Below are 19,901 nucleotides of genomic sequence, written 5' to 3'. Positions count from 1 at the left end.
CCCTAAGACATCCTGCTTCAATAGACTTTTAGCCGACCATTATGTGGATTTCTCTTCACTCTAGCATGTGAAGGATCCAACTGATTAACAGTGGTTCGATTTCATGCTGTTTTGCTACTTCACAAATTGCCGCGAATGAGGCATAATTGGAGACACCTTCGATGTCCATGAATTTCTTTTTCTGACATCGCCTTTACAATTTTTGATGTGAGTTCATTGAGTGCTATCTCCCTATGTTGAAGTGACCACTTAGGAATGTGTGTATCCCTTATGAACCGATCTACTAATGTTTCTAGTCAATTTAGTAGATTGACTAGGAGGGCAGAGCTATCCCAAAGGTCCGCTTACAAATAATATAGCTCCACTGGAGGACACTCTTGATGCTACTTGCATGCCTCCGCGGTAACCAGGCTTGAGAATGCGGGGGGTTTCTTTTGGACACTATTGTCATCAGTAAAATTTTCGTCAGTCCAGGATCTGGTGTGTCGGGACCATAGCATAACTTGAAATATCAAAAGCAGAATTTGTGGTAATCCAGCGAAATGGGACCGGCTAGACGCTGCGCCAAAAAATGCAAGACCCGAGTGCTACGATCGAGTGGAAAGATCCGCGGTGGATCATATTCTTTTAATGTTTGCTTTGTCTCAGAACTGTAGATGGGCGGTTTCTTCAGGTCACAAAATATAAGGATACTCTTTTTTTTAGTTACAGCTCTGCAGAAGCGATCGTTTTTTTGTTTTCACTATATCAAAATGGCTAGTGATAAGTCACCGATTTACAATATTTATTTGATTGGGGTTTTTCCTTTTTTAATAATAATAATCTTTGGCACAACAACCCATATTGGATCAGGGCCTTGAAGTGTGTTAGAGCACTTCATGCAAGACCGTAATGGTACACTACAGTACACTGTAGGAGGTAATGTGGTCAGCATTGCGCTCGCTTGAGATTATTACCCTGATTTGACTCAGGTACTCATTCACTGCTGAGTCGACTGGTATTCATGTGGGGTTCTTCTCGTTTGTCTGGTAGTTAATGAAATACATATTGAGTTCGTTTCCCAGCTGACTTCTATGCAGGCACTCCCTGATACCTTTTGTTGCTTCTTACTTGACGAGGATTGTTCGACATTTACCTTAGTAATAGCGACACAACTAACGCTAGTTAGCGAAGAGAAACTTCATCATTTTGTTAACATTGTTATCGTGGGGCAATCGGTATGTGTGCTTATGGGAAAGGTTAGAGTGTTGTACAAATTTATTGTTTTTCACGCCCCAAATTTGCAAGGATTTTAGAAGGAGAACGTCGAAGTCAAGGAACTTCGTGCTGTTGGAGATTTTAAGTTAACGTTTGCTGCTTTATCATACCGCGCTTACACTCGATTATTTCTTGGTCGGCGCAATAATCGTTTTACCCCCGAATCTCTTCACCAGAAAGAAGGCATCGGAAGATTCCAAGACTGTTGGTATCTCATTAAAATCTTCTATAAACGTAGCCTACATAACGACGAAATCTATGAACGATACCATGACCATGTGGATAAAATCCGGCTCAATTGGTTATGGTGGGCGGGTCACCTAATCCGTATGGATGGGGATGATCCAGCCCGGAAAGTCTATAAGGGCAATATCTATGGTGGAAAAAGAAGACAAGGTAGACCCTGCCTAAGATGGAACGATGGCGTAGGTCAGGACGTCAGACAGCTTTTAGGGATATCGAATTGGTGGATTTCGGCACAAAACCGGGATGTCTGGAGTTCCTTATCAAGGCAGGCCTAGACTGGATACCGGTTGTTGCGCCGTTGATGATGATGATAAACTTAAGAGGTGAAGACGGATTACGAGTTTGTTCCAAGGCACAGGCAACTCTTCAGATGCGGCCTCATCTCTGCCCTGAGGGTAGCGTGACCGAAGCGGATCGCAAATATTAAATACTCCTTTAAATAATTTGCAAAATACGACATGACTGCGAATTATATTGAACGCAATTCCGACCATTTGCCATGCACTGGTACGAAACCGTAACCGAATGCCTTTGGTATTAATAATACATAAGCATGTTGGACTAGGGAGGTCTCATTTATTTATTTATTTATTTATTTATTTAATGAGGACAATACACAGAAAGCAAATTTCTTATTACATATTGTCCTCAGAGGGAGGAGCAAGTAAATGGCATATTTTGCGCTTAAAGCTAGAGAGGGACATAGAGTCAAATGAACCAAGCTGTAGGGCATTGTAGGACCGGCAAAACCTCGGGATCGGAGAGTGAAAGTAAATCTCGAGCTCGGCGAAGGGCACATCAAAAATGTCCGCATTACGTGTGTCATGAGACGACGCGATACGGGGAGTAATATCCGAGTTGGCGGAGCAGTCCATCAGACCATTGCAGAGTTTGAAAAGAGTACACATATCAAGGAAAATACGGCGTTGCTGTAGGGAGGGGAGATTGAGGGTGCGGAGTCGTGACGGATAATCAACCCGTGGAAGGTTCTTTTTGTAAAAGAGGGTCCGGGTGAATTTGCGTTGTACAGCTTCAAGAGCGCGGCCGTCACGGATGCGGTTGGGGGACCAGACTACAGAGCAGTATTCAAGGATGTTTTTGACAAGGGAATTGAAGAGTGTTAAGGAGGGCTGGATTGAGGTAAAGTCGGACGAGGAGCGTAGGATAAAACCAGACATTTTGGAAGCTCTATTGATGATGTCAACGAAGTGGGAATTGAAACGAAGTTTATCGTCGAATATTACACCCAGGTCTTTGAAGGAGGTCAGTAGTGAAAGGGGTTGACCACTGAGAGAATAGGGAAAGGATGATGGGGAGGGTTTCAGGGAATAGCGCATCCAGTGGCATTTGTTGACATTCAGTGTTAGCTTGTTGACCGAACACCAACGGGCTAAATTATCAAGGTTGGATTGTAAGAGAGCACAGTCCAATGGAGAGGAAACAGAGGCAAACAATTTAAGGTCGTCTGCGTAAAGCAAATACGGACAGGTGAGGATGGAGGCGAGGTCATTGATAAAAAACAGGAAGAGTAGCGGGCCAAGTATAGAGCCTTGGGGAACACCAGAGGAAGGAGAGAAGGAACGAGATGAGTGACCATGAAAAGAAACTTTGCAGGAACGGTATGAGAGATAGGAGGAAAGCCAGGAGATGACTGAGGGAGGGAACTCTAGCGAAGAAAGTTTAGAGAGGAGAATGTTATGGTCAACGGTGTCAAAGACTTTGGAGAAATCAGCATAAACAGCATGTACCTCCTGTCGTGAATTCAAGCGTTTAGTAACAAAGTTGGTAAAGACCAGAAGATTTGAAGCCGTTGATCTATGTTTCACGAAACCATGCTGCTCTTTGACAATGAGGTGACCGAAGTGCGCGGTCAACCAGTCGTTGACGTATCTTTCTAGGATTTTGGAGCAAGAGGAGAGAAGGGAAATGGGGCGGTAGTTCACAGCAAGGGAAGGGTCTCCGCTCTTGAGGATAGGAATGATGAGGGCCTCTTTCCAGAGACGGGGAAAGTAGCATTCGTCTAGACTTTTGTTGTAGATTATACACAGGGGGAGGGAAATGTGTTTTCTATAGTTAAGGAGGAAGAGATTAGGAAGCCCATCGGGGCCAGGTCCGACATTGGGGTCAAGGTTACCAATGAGGAACTCAACCAAGGAAGGCGTAAGGAGAGGAATGGCTAGTGATTCGGAGGAGTCTGTGGTTATGAAAGGTGTAGAGGGTGAAGGGCTCGAGGGAGAAAACACTGAAGAGAAGGTCGCAGGATTGTTGTGGGGAGTTGGCAGTGGAGTCAGCGAAGCTGATAGAAGAACGGACAGAATGAGTTGGATTACGAGAGTTGCGAGCGTGAGACCAAAAGAGTTTTAAGTTACCGCGGGCAAGGGCGGCTTCGACGCTCAATAGGTACCTTTTACGCGCCTTTCTGACCATTGACTTCACAATGTAAGCTGCCTCTCTGCTTGCATCAACATCGGAGATCAACCGATCAATTAATCGTTTAGTTCGTCTGCATATCCGACTCCACTCAACTAGGTAACTCTTCAATCAAATGGGTTCTTCGCAGCAATTATTTCTTAAGCAGTTACATATATGTGTCCTTGGATGTCTTGGAGGACGCTATTTCATTTCCGGTATAGCTAGAGGGTTGTGGTTTCTCTGAAGGTAGTTTTCTTACAGGCGGTTTATCCGGAGACAGCTTGCTCGAAAGTGGGATTACTCAAATCGGGTATTCTAAAGGGGATCTCTAAAGGCAGTGTGCTGAAAGCTAATTGTTCGTTATTTTCAAGTAGCTAGTTAATTCTCTTTAGGCTCGTTTGATCAGGACTCCGTGCAAATGTCATAAATAGGTTTGTTTTCCGATTGGATCTTAGAAAATTTGATTTTAAATCCAAATTTTCAATTGATCAGCTCTCTTTACTCCGGTTGGGTTTTTGTGTTTTTTTGTTTAGTTTTAGTTTTATTATCAAGAGTAGAAATCATTAGGCTCATTAGGTAATCAGAATCTATTGTTTATGACCATGTTTTAACTTCACAGACCACTTATTCTGCCCCATTATGAAAGTCATACGATAGCTTCAGGTTTAATTGATTTCAGATTATCCTAATAGTTTCTTAGGAAACGTCATCTGCTAGATCCTCCTTTTCCGTGTCAAGCTGGCTAATCAACGGGGGGTCTCAAATTTATATTTATTTGCTTTTTTTCGAAAACAACCCGCCTTAAATTGGTTTATAATCTTCCAATTGAAGCTTTTCTTCCCAAATTTCCTCAAGAGATTTTTTTTAATCTTTGTTCAAAAGGTACATTTTACTACGTTCAATAAGAGCAGCAAATTAAAGTAGAAGAACATAATTAATTCAAGACTTCACTTTACAAAAGTACCGCCATTATTCAGCTTTAGTTTCTCGGATGGTCATGTGGACTCATCGAGGTAGTAATTAAATTAAAATGAGGTTATTGAATTGGAAGATTATTTCAATTTTATTCCGTCACTCTTTCTGATTCCAAGGATTAACGACCAGTAATCTCATTTTATGGCCTCAATTTTCAACCAACCTTGACGGAAACTCATATTTCCTGGCAATATGCAGACTTCCATCCATTTGCAAAGAACAAGGAGTCTACAAGAAGCAAAAAGTTCAAAACAGCAGAGCGCGGGAGGACCACAAATTGGCCTCATTCTCATTTATGTTTTCTCTCCCTCCTCTAATTTGCTCAGGATATTTTAGGAAGTACCTACATTCCTCCGGGAGTTTATGTATCTTAATGAGACTTAATTTGAGGAAAATTAATTTTTCAAATTGGAATAAAGCACAGGACGAAAATTTATAGGGATATATATGAGTAGAATCTAGAGGACGCTGATACCATAAGATTTATGATTTTTTATTTGGTTTTTTCTGAAGTGGTTCCTCATTATTTTAATGGGTGAATTGGAATGAAGTTATTTTCATTAGGTATAAAAAGATTGCAAACGCTTATGCCTTGATTAAATCTTGAAAGCTGTTTGCTTTGCGTCAACTTAGAATAATATTTATTTGGCTTTTGCTGGGTTTTTCCTGTCCTTTTTCTTGCTGAATGTTCCTATGTACATACAGACTTTAATTCAATGCCCAAATGTCTGAAATATTAAAAGTTGTTTGCTTTTTTCCATACAGGCAAGTTCAGAGCAGCCACTTCCAGTCATGGTGTATATTTACGGCGGAGGTTTCTTCTCTGGAACAGCTAATCCCGGAATTACAGGACCTGCATATTTTATGGATACCCAAAAAGTTATTCTTGTAACTATGGCATATCGACTGGGAGCTTTCGGTAAGTTGGAAAGGTATTTCTTACCTACGTCGAATTTTGTGACATCTACACATGTTTAATATCCAGATACAAAGTGTCAAGTAAATAATACTGAACATTTTTCTAATATGAAATTTTAGGTTTTCTTTCAACTGGCGATGAAAGCAGTCCTGGCAACTATGCTCTCAAGGATCAGTCGATGGCTCTACGTTGGATTCATGAAAATATCCTTAAATTTGGTGGAGATAAAGACTCGGTTACGATTTTCGGTCAAAGTGCCGGTGGTGCGTCAGTCCATATGCATATGCTCAGCGAGCGGTCAATAAGTAAGATTTGCTACTATTTGGGATGTTAAATGCAACATTGAAAAACCCAAAAACTTACAGATTACTTCCATCGTGCAATTGTAATGAGTGGAAATGCCGCCGCTCCGTATAATGACTATCTCAAAAATCCTTTAGCGCAAGCCCGCTTGCAAGCTAAATATTTGGGAATTCCAAGGTGGAATAGGTTGACCTCAGTCCAACTTATTGCTGCTCTGCGTCGCGTGAATGCCATTGATATATTGGAGGCTGGAGATAAATTCAAGGTAACCTTTGATGTTTTTTTCGAAATCAATAGTATCTTTTGTTCGGGATTTATCTTAGATCAAGATTGATAGATTGAGTCATTTATTTCCGTTGCAGTATTGGCATGTAGATCCCATGACAGTATTCCGGCCTGTTGTTGAAAAAAATATACCTGGAGCCTTTATGACGAAGGACCCGAAGGAAGTTGTCAAAACTGGAGCCTTTCGACACATTCCGTGGATGATCACATCTGTTCCTTATGAAGGAGCTGTCAGAACATTATCGATTCTATCGAATAAAACTTTAGTGGAAGATTTTAATAAGAGTTTTGATGAGCTCCTGATCCGACTTATGGAAATTGAATATAATTCTCCTAAACAGCGAAACTGGTACGTCCAAAAATTAGTGGATCAATATATGAACGGAGTGCGAGTGCTATCAGAGAAAACGGGTCAAGGGTTTGGAGATGTAAGTCCGCTTTCTTTTTACTAATTTTAAAATGTTGTTAAATGTATCTTATCCTTTTACCTGCGTTAATATGATTCTGTCCTATTTCTCAGATGATTACAGGACGAGCTTTTGTCCAGCCTATGAACTTCACCATTGAACAATACATGAAATATGCCGATCTGGATAAGAACCCACTCTATTTATTGAAATTCAATTATCGAGGCGCATACTCATATTCCTATTTATTCGCCGAAAATTTCCAAAATTACGGTACCTCAATATGAAATGCATTTAAAAAATTAAGAGATTAACATCTTTTTTCATTACAGGCGTTGTTCATTGTGATGAATTAATCTATTTATTCAGTTCGCCTTCTTTAGGATTTAACATAGACCAAGAAAGCACAGATGCTAACGTTTCAGCGGCTCTTGTTGATAATTACGTTGCATTTGCAATCGAAGGGTGAGTAAATCACACCAGAGTCTTATCATTTGCTTTAAATGGAATTTTCAATGCTCTTTCTTGCTGTAAAAAAATTTAGATGACTCAATAGATTATTTATTATAAATCTGAATTGAGCATAGCATTTATTCGCTTCATTTCTATTTTTAGCCGACCGCAACATTCTGAAGCGAAACCTTGTAGTAACAATCAATCTGTTTGTGAATATCTGGAATTCAAAAATTCAGAGAATTCATCAGGATTTGAAATTACTACGTCGGATGAGTATGATGATAGCGAAACAACTTTCTGGAATAATCTCATATCTTATTAAGTTAAGTGAGAATTACAGATACTTTAGTACGAATTTCTTGAAAAGTATTATTTTTATTAGATTTAAATTTATATAGATTAATAGTGTCTTGCCTACAATTTATTACTTATTATGTAATATCTTAAATAATATCTATAGAATGGATGTGCCGCTTTATTGTTAATGCCGACTTTGTTACAAAAAAGACTTGAAATAGAAGTAAATGTTCCACATGCAATGAAACTAATTTTTGTTTGTGCGAATTTATATTTCGAATTCTGGTTGCAGTGAATTGAAATTCGAGGAGTTTTCAGTTCCATTGAGACCCTGGAAAACTGTGGAGCTTATATTAGTTCTGAAACGAGGCAAATCAGTCTAAGAATCGAGCACCATATAAGGACTTCAATTTTTTGGGAAAGCGATTTAAGTTGTTTTCGCTTAAGGGGGTCATCCCGTGTGAAGGCCGTTTTTTGGCTTTCTTTAGAAATTTCTTGTGAAGAACTAGATAAAGATACAAATACGAATGTTTCACCATAGATTTTTTAATATCTTGAGCGTGCATAGTAATTTTTCTAGCCCGATCGAATAGTTCGTTATTGAAATATAGATCAATTTATACGCCCCTCTCCAAAAAAGGTGGCTGTGATCACCTTAAAGAAAAAAAGTGAACAGCATTGTAACGTACAGACTTAACTACAGTCCGCAAACTAGGATAAAAAATATTAAAAGCAAAATTTTTGGGGCCTTGTTAAATTTTTTTTGTGAATTTTGGTTTTTTTTCACGGTTTCTTCAATGAATAAAAAAAACTACTGAATGAATCCCAACTATCCTAGTTTGCGGACCGTAGAAATATGTTCTAAATAAGTCGTGAAAATTTCAAAGAAACATGCAGTTTCGAGAAAAACGCATTTAAAAAGTAGAATGCGATTTTTAGCCATAAAATCTTAACTGACCATTAATCTGCTATCTATATTATATGTCCATGAACCTTAGGTTTCTTCAAGAAACACATGTACAGTCTTGGCTTCAATTCTTGCCCTTTTCGCGAAGTCATTAGAAAGTCATTCCAATCGGTAAATACGAGCTTTACTGCGGCGATCGACATAACTCTGGCATGTGACTTATCACGTGTTTAACACTATAATTTCCGAATGACTCCGAATATAAAAAAATCACTTTACCCATATATTCTACACTATATCTAGATACAATTGATACCAAAAAAAATCGACCTCGCGGGTCCGACACAGGGGATAACCCCCTTAAGCAACTTAAAGCTAACACATGCGAAGAGGAGATACCTTGAAAAATTTGCTTTGTACTTGCACCTTTGGTTCTGATCTGAATATTCTTACGTTACTTTTAGACGTTTCATAGTTCTAAATTTCACTTTGGTAGTTTTTGCAACCCGTTTTTTCACATTCCCAATTTTCAACGCAGTTATTCCATCATTATCATAATAAAGGATAATACTACAAAAAGTCGGGAAACTGGAAGGTGGACGCTTCAGGTATGAAAGGTTTTGTATATTTCTTTTATAAAGACATTTGAGTGTACATTTGTCCCATTAGTACTTAGCACGTAATATATGCATATATTACGTGCGAATATTCACATTCAGGTGATATTGCCATAAGTCTTGAATTTGCAAAGAAGCTACAACTTTTACCTATTATAACTTTGCTATTAATAGTGGGATTTCCACCAAACTTGGTAGAATCATGCACTATATTATAGCCTACATTGTTATACATTGCTAGTGGTGGTGCTAGAATGAACTTATTGCAGGTATTGCAGTCAACTACTAAAACCAATCAACCAACAAATGTCAAAACTAACACCAGCTTCGGAAAGTACTAATCGAGTCGTTTCATTTGATACCCCACACGACTATATTTGATGAAAAAAAAATTTACACCCGCCTTTTGCATGTATGGGTGAGGGGTGAGGTTAGTTACCACCTAACATGTTGTTTTTAACTGCCCGCGGTTCGCCGCAGACAGAGCGGAGGCGGAAATTGACGAACTACAGGGGCCGCAGTTCATTAATGATTCTGCCCCCCCCCCCGACGTAATACCGAAATGGCAGTCCCGCGGGGTAATCGAAGGAGAAGGAGGTGGTTTTAGTGAGTAAAAGTCTCAAATAACCGTATGGCAGGAGCCAGCGTTAGGTTTTGAACCTTTCCACCTTCCAGACAGTAAACCGATTTTAATAAGGTTTTGTTTTACACAAAACCTTAAAAAGGCGGCTAATATAGGGTTATACGTCAATTAGGTTCCTGTGGAAGATTCTTTAATTCTGGTAAGAAATTTTATTTTGCAGACGGTAAAGGCAATAGTTCTTATTTCCTTGCTAAATTCCACGTGCATTTCGCATCTTTATTTTATCATTTGTGATTTACGCATTTTTCCTTGAACCAAGCGTATCTCTGTCTCAGTTCTGGATTCCTCATTCTTAGCAAAATACTTTCAAAGGCAGTTATTCTTATGTTTGCCTCTAATTTGTAGCGCTAGGTTACTGAATGTGACAGTTCAGTACCGTACATTTGACCCACTGGCAGTTTTAGGTCGGTCCAAATCAAGGCCTCAAAGATAACAAGCAACAGGCTCATTCTATAATTGTCTTCGTTGCGACAAAGGGTTTGATGGAAAATACGCTAGAGATGCCTTGGGCCTTTAGGTCTAATTTCCTCGGAGGTATGTGTAATCTAGCCCACAAATGACGACAGATCTCGGTTTTTCCGGAGGGAGTATGTAGGTCTTCACCTTCGCACGATTCTTCATGGAAAGATCGTTGATTGCAGCATAGTCTCCCTTGTTTTTGGAGAGGATCTGGTGGTTGACATTTCTGGCTTCTTAACCAGAAAGTCCTTAGTGACGGAATTGAGTATAATGGTCGGCTCTACTACTACAAAAGGAAGGAATTTTGACATTTATCTGTTTCCTTCGAGGTGGACTCGCTTTGTCGGGGCGAGTGGCATAGCGCCCATCTTGGGTGATTACGGTACCTGAGATTGTTCCTGCTCGTAAACTCCACTATGTTATTATCATGACATATCAAGCCCAGGTAAAGGAGGAGGTTTTGAGGCAACGTATCTTGTACTATCCTCAGTAAAACAAAAATCAAATGCTGAGATCAGGGAAAGATATAAATAAAGTATAGATTAGTATATGCCTGATCTCTCTTGGTCACAGGTCCGCGGCAGGCCGACCAAGAAAATGCATCCAATGTCGTCAGAAACAACATGGTCGGATCGATAGTACGCCCACCTTAGTCCACGCGGCAGGATGGGTCCCTACCGAAAAATGGACAAGGGTTCTTGACGCATGGACGGCGTTAGGATGTAAGTAAGTTAGTCTGAGCAAAACAAATATGTGTCTGCATGCTAAATGTTGGCACCATTACTAGAAAGACCGTGGAACTCGTAAATGCCCTTCAGAAAAGGTCCGTTGGTATTTGAGCTCTACAAGAAACCTGATGGATTGGTGCTAAAAACTTCGACATAGTACGCGAACGCGGTAAAAGTGACTATAAACTTATCCATTTTGGTAGCCTACACACTCAACACGATGTTTCCGTCATGCCATTAAAGATGTTGAACGATTTGATGGCCGGCTGATGAAGCTTGCCATAATATCAGCTGATCGCACTATTCACTTCTTCACCGCGTATGCACCACAGACAGGTCGACCTGATGCCGAGAAAGATGCCTTCTGGCAACTTCTCGATGAAAAGACTTGTCACGTGCCTGCTGACGATTACATAATCATTGCCGGCGACCTTAATGGTCATGTGGGTGAAAAGGCAGACGGTAACAGGTGCCATGGGGGAAAGGGGTTCGGAGCGCGCAATGAAGGTGGCGAGCGTATAATCGATTTTGCGGACACCCATGACCTTGTACTTATGAATACATGATTCATGAAACGATTGTTTCATCTTCCTACGTTTTATAGTGGGAATACAAAAACGCAAATCGACTATATACTCATATGACGCCGACATTATACCACTGTCACTGATTGCAAAGTTGTTCCCTATAAGAGTATCGTACCTCAACATTGGCCGATGATTGCCGTCCTGTGAATCAAGCTACCGATAAAACAGCGTGAGGGACGCACTGGCCCTCTGCGCTTAAATAGTGGCGATTTCGTGAGAAGAAGGAAGAAATGATCTCACTAGCACGATTATCGACCATAACGAATGTGGAAGAATCGTGAAACCTAATTAAAGACACGATCCACAAAGCGGCCTCTGCAATCCTCGGGATCACCAAGTCAGGTAAGCGGTCGACTGTGATACTTGGCTTTGGACTGACGATGTTGAAATGAAGGTCCGTGAAAAGAAACGCCTCTACCACAAGTTTCTAGATGATAAAACGTTGGCCAATTGGCAAATTTATATGAATGCCAACCGGGAAGCAAAAAAAGCGACCGCTGCCACTCGAGTGGCCTATTACCAAAATCTTTAAGATGCTGGATTGAACTAGTGACGTGACATATTTTGATGATGAGGAGGATATCCGCGATCGATATGGATTTGTGCCGATTGTGGAAAAATGGTATGGCGCTAACGGGGATTCACTTCCAAGATTGGTCTGAATATTGAAGTCGATGTTAAGCGACCAAAAGTCCGGCCGCAACAACGGTGGATTGATACGCTGAATGGGGATTTAAAAGCCTCGGGATTGCATCCAGATCTGACATTTGACAGAACCAAATTGCGAAACCGATCGAAACCGACGAGCCGACCTTGCTTGTAAATAGGACAAAGGCTGAAGAAGAAGAAGATTGTTCCGGTGTCTACTAAAACTCCTGACATATGAATGAACTGAAGATCCCTCGAACGCTCCTCTCGGTGAGATTTAAACATCTACCGAGCGCTTGGGTCTGTATCCCCCCATAAGCGCCTTGAACTGTTCCATTCCTGGTAAGTCTGCCCTCTAAAGTTCCTTCAGCCATTTCTCTTGATTTTTCAATGTGGTAGTCCTGAACTCATTTATGACTACACGGAATGGCTCCGGACAGTATAGCAACGTTGCTGCTCCTTTTCTGGCGAGCTCGTCCGCTGTGTGATTGCCTTTTAAGCTAATGTGCCCTGGAACCCAAAGTATCCAGAGCTTTTTGAGGGAACTGAGCATGTTCAGTGTGTTAATGCATTCCACCATACCAATTGGGAATTTACCCGACCAAAATGCCTTAATAGCTGCTTGACTGTCGCTTAGAATAGCAATGTTCTGCCGTCTGTAGTTCCTTTCGAGGTTGAAGTAGGCATATCTGTCTATGGCGTATATTTTTGCCTGGAATAAGCTGGTATGTTTATCAATTGGATCAAAGTCCGTTTTCCACCTCTCTGACGTGAGGGATCCGTCAGTGTACCAGTTCGTCAGTCGTTGGTTTAAGCCGTATATCAATACCATGTTCTCTCAGTTTATATTGTTGCTCCAACGTGTTTCAAACTTCTTATCGAAGTGAAACTTTGTTGTCATATTGTCCCTTTGTATCAGTAATTCGGGATGCCGTCTAAAAAGAATAACAATTTTTCTTCAGCTTTCCGCTTCGAAGATCGTCCTCCTTGCTTGAATATCTATGTGCAGGTGGTGAGGAATCAATCGCAGGAGCACCTCTAGGGATTTCGTTGAACATCAAGCTGTTGTGCTGAATTCCATTCTGTCTGCCCAGATCGCCGCCAGTATTATCCATTGCAGCATTTTCGGGGTGCACCTCCATTTGCTTTCAACATGTGTCTTCCGGAGTAATTTTGGAACTAGAGTGATTCTAAAAAAAATGCCTTCTGTTATGCGTTTCACCTCTATTCGATGTAATCTAATGGCTCTCAGGTGATCAAGCTAGTTAATGGTACTATATTGTCCTTGGCTGGATTTATGCGCTACATCACCTTCTTGCACCAGTTGCTAGCGATCCGCAGTTCGGTTTAAATTCGGTCGCATAGGGTATCCTCATATTTGCCACTACAGATTAAAACAATATCATTAGCATAACTCTGAATAGCTGCTCTACGTTAGCGGTGATAATATCCCACCTTGGGACAACCTTGAGTAGTGTTCATGGTAAAAGAATTTGCACCTGTCTACTCTCTGCTTTCCACTCCTTTGCAGATTAGATGGATATTGAACGCTTCTTTAATGGCCAAAAACACACACATATCCGTCAGCTGATACAGGGCAGTTAACCGCCCTGCGTGGTAAGCGTGTTAGTTGCCTATGACTTTCTCCACCGTTTAAAGGTTCTCTCTGCCAATCTTTCTCTAGCTTCCAAGAATTCTTCCTTCGTTAGTTTACTATTTCCCTCTCTTAGCTGGAGAGCTGACCTCATAAGCGTCAATATTTAGGCTTTCCTCCACTGTTTCCAGTTCTATTTCGCTCGTGATGTTATCGCTCACCTGTAGATGAGCCATGTTGTCGCTTAGGATTCTTTGTTATTTTGTCTACTTCCCATTGGCCGTCAATGTCGAATCAGATTTTTGTGTTCTTTTGTATGGTGCTGGTCACGAATGTTGCTATTTGCTTCTAAAAACTCTCCATAAACGTATGTGGAGATCCATGTTTTGAGTGATTAGTGAGTGAGTGAATACCTAAGGAAAAGCCGAAACCTCCTGTCCCAACAGTCGTCGAGAACGAAACACAGAGGGGGAGCCGCTAGAAAGTCAATAGACGCGAGGGAAAAGACATTCTGGCCTGTCTAACAAACCGAACCGAAATTTCGGAAGAGGGAAAGCATGTGCCCCAGGAAGGAACGTTGGCTAGTGAAGTTAAACCCAAAGGAAATGAAGTATTCGGCAAGAGGTAATTGTAATCTTCAAGAAGGGAAGTCTATCGTGCGCCGAGTACAAAGTACAAAACGACCTTAAAAAAACCTAACCGGAAATATCAGCGGACACCTTATGTAATATGCCGCATGTTCAACCATACCCATTTCAAATTATTGTGCTCGATCTGGGAGAAATTTGAAAAAGCTATGCTTCAATTGAACATGAGTATCATAGGGCCATGAAGAAGCGAGGCCCATCGTACTTTCCTGCAAAGTGATCAACTTCGAATAAACCAACAAAGAGTACATTTCGAGCATCCACAAAAAAGTGAACCAAGGAGCATGAATCTGACGGTACCGGTAAATCCTTTCCAGCAACTGACTGTGGGCGTCACAGTCACCAGCGAAGCTGGTGGCAATACCCCAAGATAGTACATTAATTAACTAAATAGCTCAACTGAATTGCTGAATTTACGATCACCATACGATTATTTCTGGGTCACATTGATCCAATAAGCCTTTGGGCTGAGCCATGCCTGACAACAGACTTCTAACAAAAACCTACCTCAATTAGAGAGAGATTAGAGGCGAAGAAGGAGTCATAAGATAAAATGTTCGTGTGGGATATGTTGTGGGTTAGTATAGGATTATGGATAAAGATGAGTCAGACAGACAGTTTGATACTCTGTTAACGTTCAGCATAATGCAATTCAGGCATCTTTATCTCATATTTGCCTATTCTGAACCTATCCTTTTAAGATTCTCTTCAAAATAAAACCAAAGGTTCCCTCTTTCCCGTCAAATTACTACTCCTTATAAGACCATGGAAACATTGGTTTTAGCTAATGGCCGCGGAATATGAAAATATGACAATAATCTCTTGCTTCATTTTTCAATCTAAGGCAAACGATCAAGACCAGATAACATAATATTATTGATACAAGATGAGTTTATTGAATAGTTTTTATTTTATAAAAATTGCAAGCGCATATACAAAGTTTCTCATATCAATACCAGCTTCCACTATTTGGTGTCACCCCACGACCACTCACTGAAGAATGCTGACTCGACTTAGTGCTGTAACTTGATCCAGTTGAATCCACTCGTCTTAGCTTTGCAGGTTGTACAATTACCGAGTGATATTTGCGAGGGGGTGATTCAGACCGATCCCGGCTAGTGAAGCGTCCATACTTGTTCATGTTCCGTTCCTTATCCAAATGGTATCGTGATCGCCAATTGTCATGGTGCCTACTTGTCTTACAACGATCGTTTCGCATTAAGCCTCTTCGGCGAAAGTCTTCATCCCTCTTAGAGGGATATCTGCTCCGGTAGGAGTTACGCTGGTCAACTACACGGGCCCTCGATTCGGACCGATCCCGTTTCGTGGCAATGCGATCTTTGCCTGCATCCACCCTCCTGTAATTCGGAGATCTCCTTCCATTATCAAATTCTCGTCTTGGCCCTCTAAACGAACTACTATGCTTGATTGTATCTCTGCTCCAACCGCTTCTGGATGACCGTTGACGTCCGTAATTATCAGTTCTTGGGTTGTATAATTCAGTTTTAATAGTGTAGCCACACATTTCTTGTCCGTTCAGCTCGGCTACTATATTAGCAGCCGACTTTGGGTCCTTAAATTCAACGAATGCTTCCTTTGGTACACCTCTACCAAGTCTGATTTGTACAACGGCGCCATAAGGACGGCAAATACTTTGAAGATCCTCTCTTTCAACTTCATCAACTAAACCAGTTATATGCACTACGCTCATAATTTCGCTTTCAGATTTACCAAATTCTCTCAAACTACAAATGATCACCTGATAAGGCTGAACTCATAAATTCAATTGAAGTTCCAATAACCGTTCCAGGTATTTATACTCAGAGCTCTAGTCTCATCCTTAGCAGAATGTAATTAACGCATCCGTATTCCATAATTGGCTATTCTTCTTCTCCTGATATGGCTTCTTTTAATCTGAAAAAGGACCAGAAAAGGTATTTCATAATTGAGCTGAAAAAATCGAGGGGGACAAACGACTCGGTTCCCAAAACATGAGGTCTATACACAATCCAAGGATCCCGATGAAGTGATGGGGGTAGGTAGGTAGGTATCAGTGGCCGCTCCGAGGAGTCCAATTAGCGTTTTAGTGCGCCGTTTTGATGCCACAAACTCCTAAGACCGTGACTGTTGTTATGGGAGCAGGGAAGCAGAGTCCAGCCGGCTCGGATCTTCCGAGCTAGCCCGTAGCATTCACGAAGGAAAGCAGCTCTCCGACCCTGCAGCTAGAAATCTCGCTGAGGTCCCCAAAGAATGGTTTACCCAGTGTCCGCAGTCTGACTCAAGCCAGAGCTGGGCAATCGCAGAGAAAGTGCATAAGGGTTTCCCTTCCTTCTCCGCAGCTTCGGCAATGCGAGTTGTAGGGTAAGCCGAGTCTAGCGGCATGGTCATGGAATCACGCTCCAGCCATCGTCAGACTTCCAATTTCGCCAGTACTTCCGCCTGGAATACACTGGTGAAACCTGGGAGACCATACGACTTGGATACACCGTGTGTATTCGAGAAAGCTTCCGCGCCGACTCCATAGGCCATCTTTGATCCGTCCGTAAAGAATACCGTGTCATAGTCTTGCAACACGCCACCGGTTTTCCACTTTGCCTTGGTTGGAAGGACGATCCCCGGCCTGTTGCTTCAGTCCATCCCCCCGCCAGATCTACTTGCCCCTAACACATGACCAGCAGACAAGCAGATCCTCGTCAGTTGGATGAGCCTACTCCCAGCCCGGCCCTACACACTCTTGGCCCACCCGAAAACGGTTTCCAGCGGCCACCATGCGGAGGTCGTGTAAGGACTTGGCGAATTATGCAACTTTAACCTGAAGCATAATCAGACCGGGCCGCCGATGAAGTCATATCCGGAAAAGAAATATGCACCGCCTTGAAACAGTGGAGATAACGCAGAAACTGTTGGCCGCAGGATAAGTTCGAATTGGATGGATAATAGATTAGGCATAGAAGCTTCCCGTCTAACCCACTGCGGTTTTGGGAATGTAGACCGTCACCAATACGGCAATATGGACAGCCGAATGCTCTTTACAACATTAGCATAGTTAACGGTCTTTTAGCTCTTGTTTTCACGGCTGATCGCCTCGAAATTTCTCCTTTCTTGGGCTTGGGTTTAGGTTTCTTGGGAGTATTTCCCTTTTGCGGGCGGATTTCTGCTGCTCTGTGCTTTCTTGGCTCTGGTGCTGAAGCTTCCTTCTTGGATATAGTCACTTGGCTCTCAATATTGCGAACACGTATCTCCGCCAGTTTGTATACAATACGGGGTTGTCGTTTGATTATTCCCTTATATTACTGTTTTTCTTATATATTTCCCACGAGCATGGGAATTAGGAAGTAGGAGATTAGGTATCAGTAAGGCTCCGTTCGAATACAGTCAGTTATCCTCGACTGAAAACTATCTAATGGTCGATTCGCATAACAGCTTGGATTGGGGTGTGGGGCTCTTCTTCGACTCCTCGGCTAATATTCGTAGCATTTTGCTAATAGTAGGACTTCCGATGATGTGGAAAAGAATCCTATCTACGAGCAATTACATACAGCTCAGGAGAGGCTTCCTAAAGATGACATTCTGATTGTGATGGGTGATTTTAATGCCAAGATGGGTTCTGAGATGTGTCGGGAAAACGCCGTCTACGCGAGCGTGATGATAACGGTGAGGTTTTTGTAGCTTCCTACGCCTCGTCACTGGTGGTACATTGTTCGAGTGCAAAGCCTGCTTGATCGATAACGTAACAGCAGGCAGATAAACCACTTCGCTATCAACAATCAGCAGGAGATTTAGGATTTGTCGCTTAGATGTGGGTAACAAGAGAGGTGCAGACATCGGCCTCGAAAAAGACCACAGTCTGGTGGTCGCTTACGTTCGCTTGTGTGTTGCGTGCATTACTTATCGCAAGGTTGGAGAGCTCTGATACACAAGTTCAGTATCGATCGCTTGCATGATCTCTCTAATCCGTCTAATGGCTGGCTGACCTCAGAATCACCGAAACGAGTCGATCAACAGAAGAAGTTGAAGGCTCTATTGGCCGCTGGGATTGATGGCGGGCTTAACTCACTCGAAATTCGATACCGAGCGAAATACCGGGTAGCTGGTGGTTCTTAACGGAATCACACCCGGTGAAGTTCCTCCTTTTGTGGATGAAACCGCTAGTTACCATAGCATGCGGATACGAACTGCTTATCCAAGCAGAAAAGAAATCGTTACTGACGATCGTAAAACACTCAAACTCTATATTGACCACATCAACACCCTACAGGTTATATTCACAGGAGGGGCATTCCGGAGGAACTAATAGTTATTATTAGAGCGATATATGATCGCAGAAAAAAATCATGAGGTCCAGAGGGGAATCTGACAAGGATGCATCTTCTCATCCATATTATTTTTTTCTTGTTATTGGTGACGTCATTAATGTTACCTTTTCCAGAGAACGTGAGCGGATTCAATGGACTGTCTGTGTGCTCTCTCATCGAGCCATGCCCTTAGTCAAATGGCTATGGAAGGAGATAAACATCAACAAAACCAAAGTTCTCAGTGTAACGGGCCACCGCATTCTCCTTATTGGTATTAATAGGCAGAGCATTGAAGGCGTTGATCAATTTGGATATCTAGGGACCGTGGTTTCCGTCGATGATGGCACCGAATTGCATGTTGTTCGACGCAATTCCGCTGGTTGCCAAAGATCCGCTGAAGATTCGCTTTCGAAACCGCAGGGTTTCCATAGACTAAGTGGATATCACGGAGGAAAAAAACTAAACGACTAGCCAACCTTTTCCACTCGCTATGAATGGAGAGTGCCTGGAGACGTTCAAAAAGGTCGATTGGCTTGTTTCGGAGCTTCAAGGTGAAAGTATTTCGCACTGCGAAACCGGGTAGCATCCTGGATCCAGTCGCTGCCGCAAAGAGTAGTTAAAGGAGATGAGGATCGACGGTCGGATGAGGACTGACGAACCCCTTATGCAAGCAGATCATGCTCAAGGCAGTGCATATGAAGATGCAGCACTCAAAGTGCTTCCTAGATAATCTGCTGATCTGCTGGTCGTGGGTAAACTGGAGTTGGTGCGAGCAGAGAACGTGTGTATTTCCTCACGACTGATCATCCTCACCATAGCAGCAAAAAAACCAACCTGTTGACAGGCTGCGCCGCCAATACAAGACATAGGCTTTGAGGCAGCTCAGAAATCAACGAAAAAGTGCTCCAATCTTTTATTTTTCTAGCTCGGAGAATTGTGTTGGGAAGAAGTCCTTGATATCACTCTGCTAATCGACAACGGGAATCTTAAGGTGGAGAGCTGGAGAGTATCTGATCAGAATTGGTAAACAAGAGACAGCTTCCTCCAAACTAGAATTTTTACTTTTAAATCTAAATATATATTTCGGGAGCGACTTACCCCCTTCATCAGTAGTAGAAAGTAGCTTTCTTGGCAGAGATTAGAGATCACAGTTGTATACTTTTCAGTCTAGATTTCGCGGCAGAGGTTTCCAATTCTTTCAACGACCCAAGGGGGATCT

The 19,901-nt window shown here is 42.0% G+C and overlaps 3 protein-coding genes across 3 annotated transcripts in view; 1 reads left to right on the top strand and 2 right to left on the bottom strand.

Annotated features, from left to right (window-relative positions):
* LOC119659715 (venom carboxylesterase-6-like) overlaps nt 1-7,808 on the top strand; it is a 54,286-nt gene extending 46,478 nt beyond the window's left edge. The window contains exons 4-10 of the mRNA XM_038067970.1: nt 5,656-5,809; nt 5,929-6,114; nt 6,175-6,377; nt 6,475-6,825; nt 6,918-7,077; nt 7,137-7,269; nt 7,420-7,808. Of these exons, the coding sequence (XP_037923898.1) occupies nt 5,656-5,809; nt 5,929-6,114; nt 6,175-6,377; nt 6,475-6,825; nt 6,918-7,077; nt 7,137-7,269; nt 7,420-7,582 (1,350 nt within the window). The 3' untranslated portion in view covers nt 7,583-7,808. The remainder of the gene's footprint in view (nt 1-5,655; nt 5,810-5,928; nt 6,115-6,174; nt 6,378-6,474; nt 6,826-6,917; nt 7,078-7,136; nt 7,270-7,419) is intronic.
* Nucleotides 7,809-15,326: 7,518 nt separating this feature from the next.
* LOC119659063 (feline leukemia virus subgroup C receptor-related protein 2) overlaps nt 15,327-19,901 on the bottom strand; it is a 159,582-nt gene continuing 155,007 nt past the window's right edge. The window contains exon 12 of the transcript XR_005250316.1: nt 15,327-16,301. The gene's annotated coding sequence lies outside the window, so the exon portion shown is untranslated. The remainder of the gene's footprint in view (nt 16,302-19,901) is intronic.
* LOC119659015 (serine/arginine-rich splicing factor 3-like) lies at nt 15,337-16,098 on the bottom strand. The gene has a single exon (XM_038066902.1). The coding sequence runs from the start codon at nt 16,096-16,098 to the stop codon at nt 15,337-15,339; it is 762 nt and encodes a 253-aa protein (XP_037922830.1).

The sequence above is a fragment of the Hermetia illucens genome, chromosome 6 (genome assembly GCF_905115235.1).
Source record: "Hermetia illucens chromosome 6, iHerIll2.2.curated.20191125, whole genome shotgun sequence".
In the NCBI taxonomy this organism is placed as follows: Eukaryota; Metazoa; Arthropoda; class Insecta; order Diptera; family Stratiomyidae; genus Hermetia; species Hermetia illucens.
This window is presented reverse-complemented; position numbering and strand designations above follow the sequence as displayed.

What these genes read in the sequence shown, in the direction of transcription:
- LOC119659015 (XM_038066902.1), bottom strand. Translation starts at nt 16,098, where the DNA reads ATGAGCGTAGTGCATATAACTGGTTTAGTTGATGAAGTTGAAAGAGAG.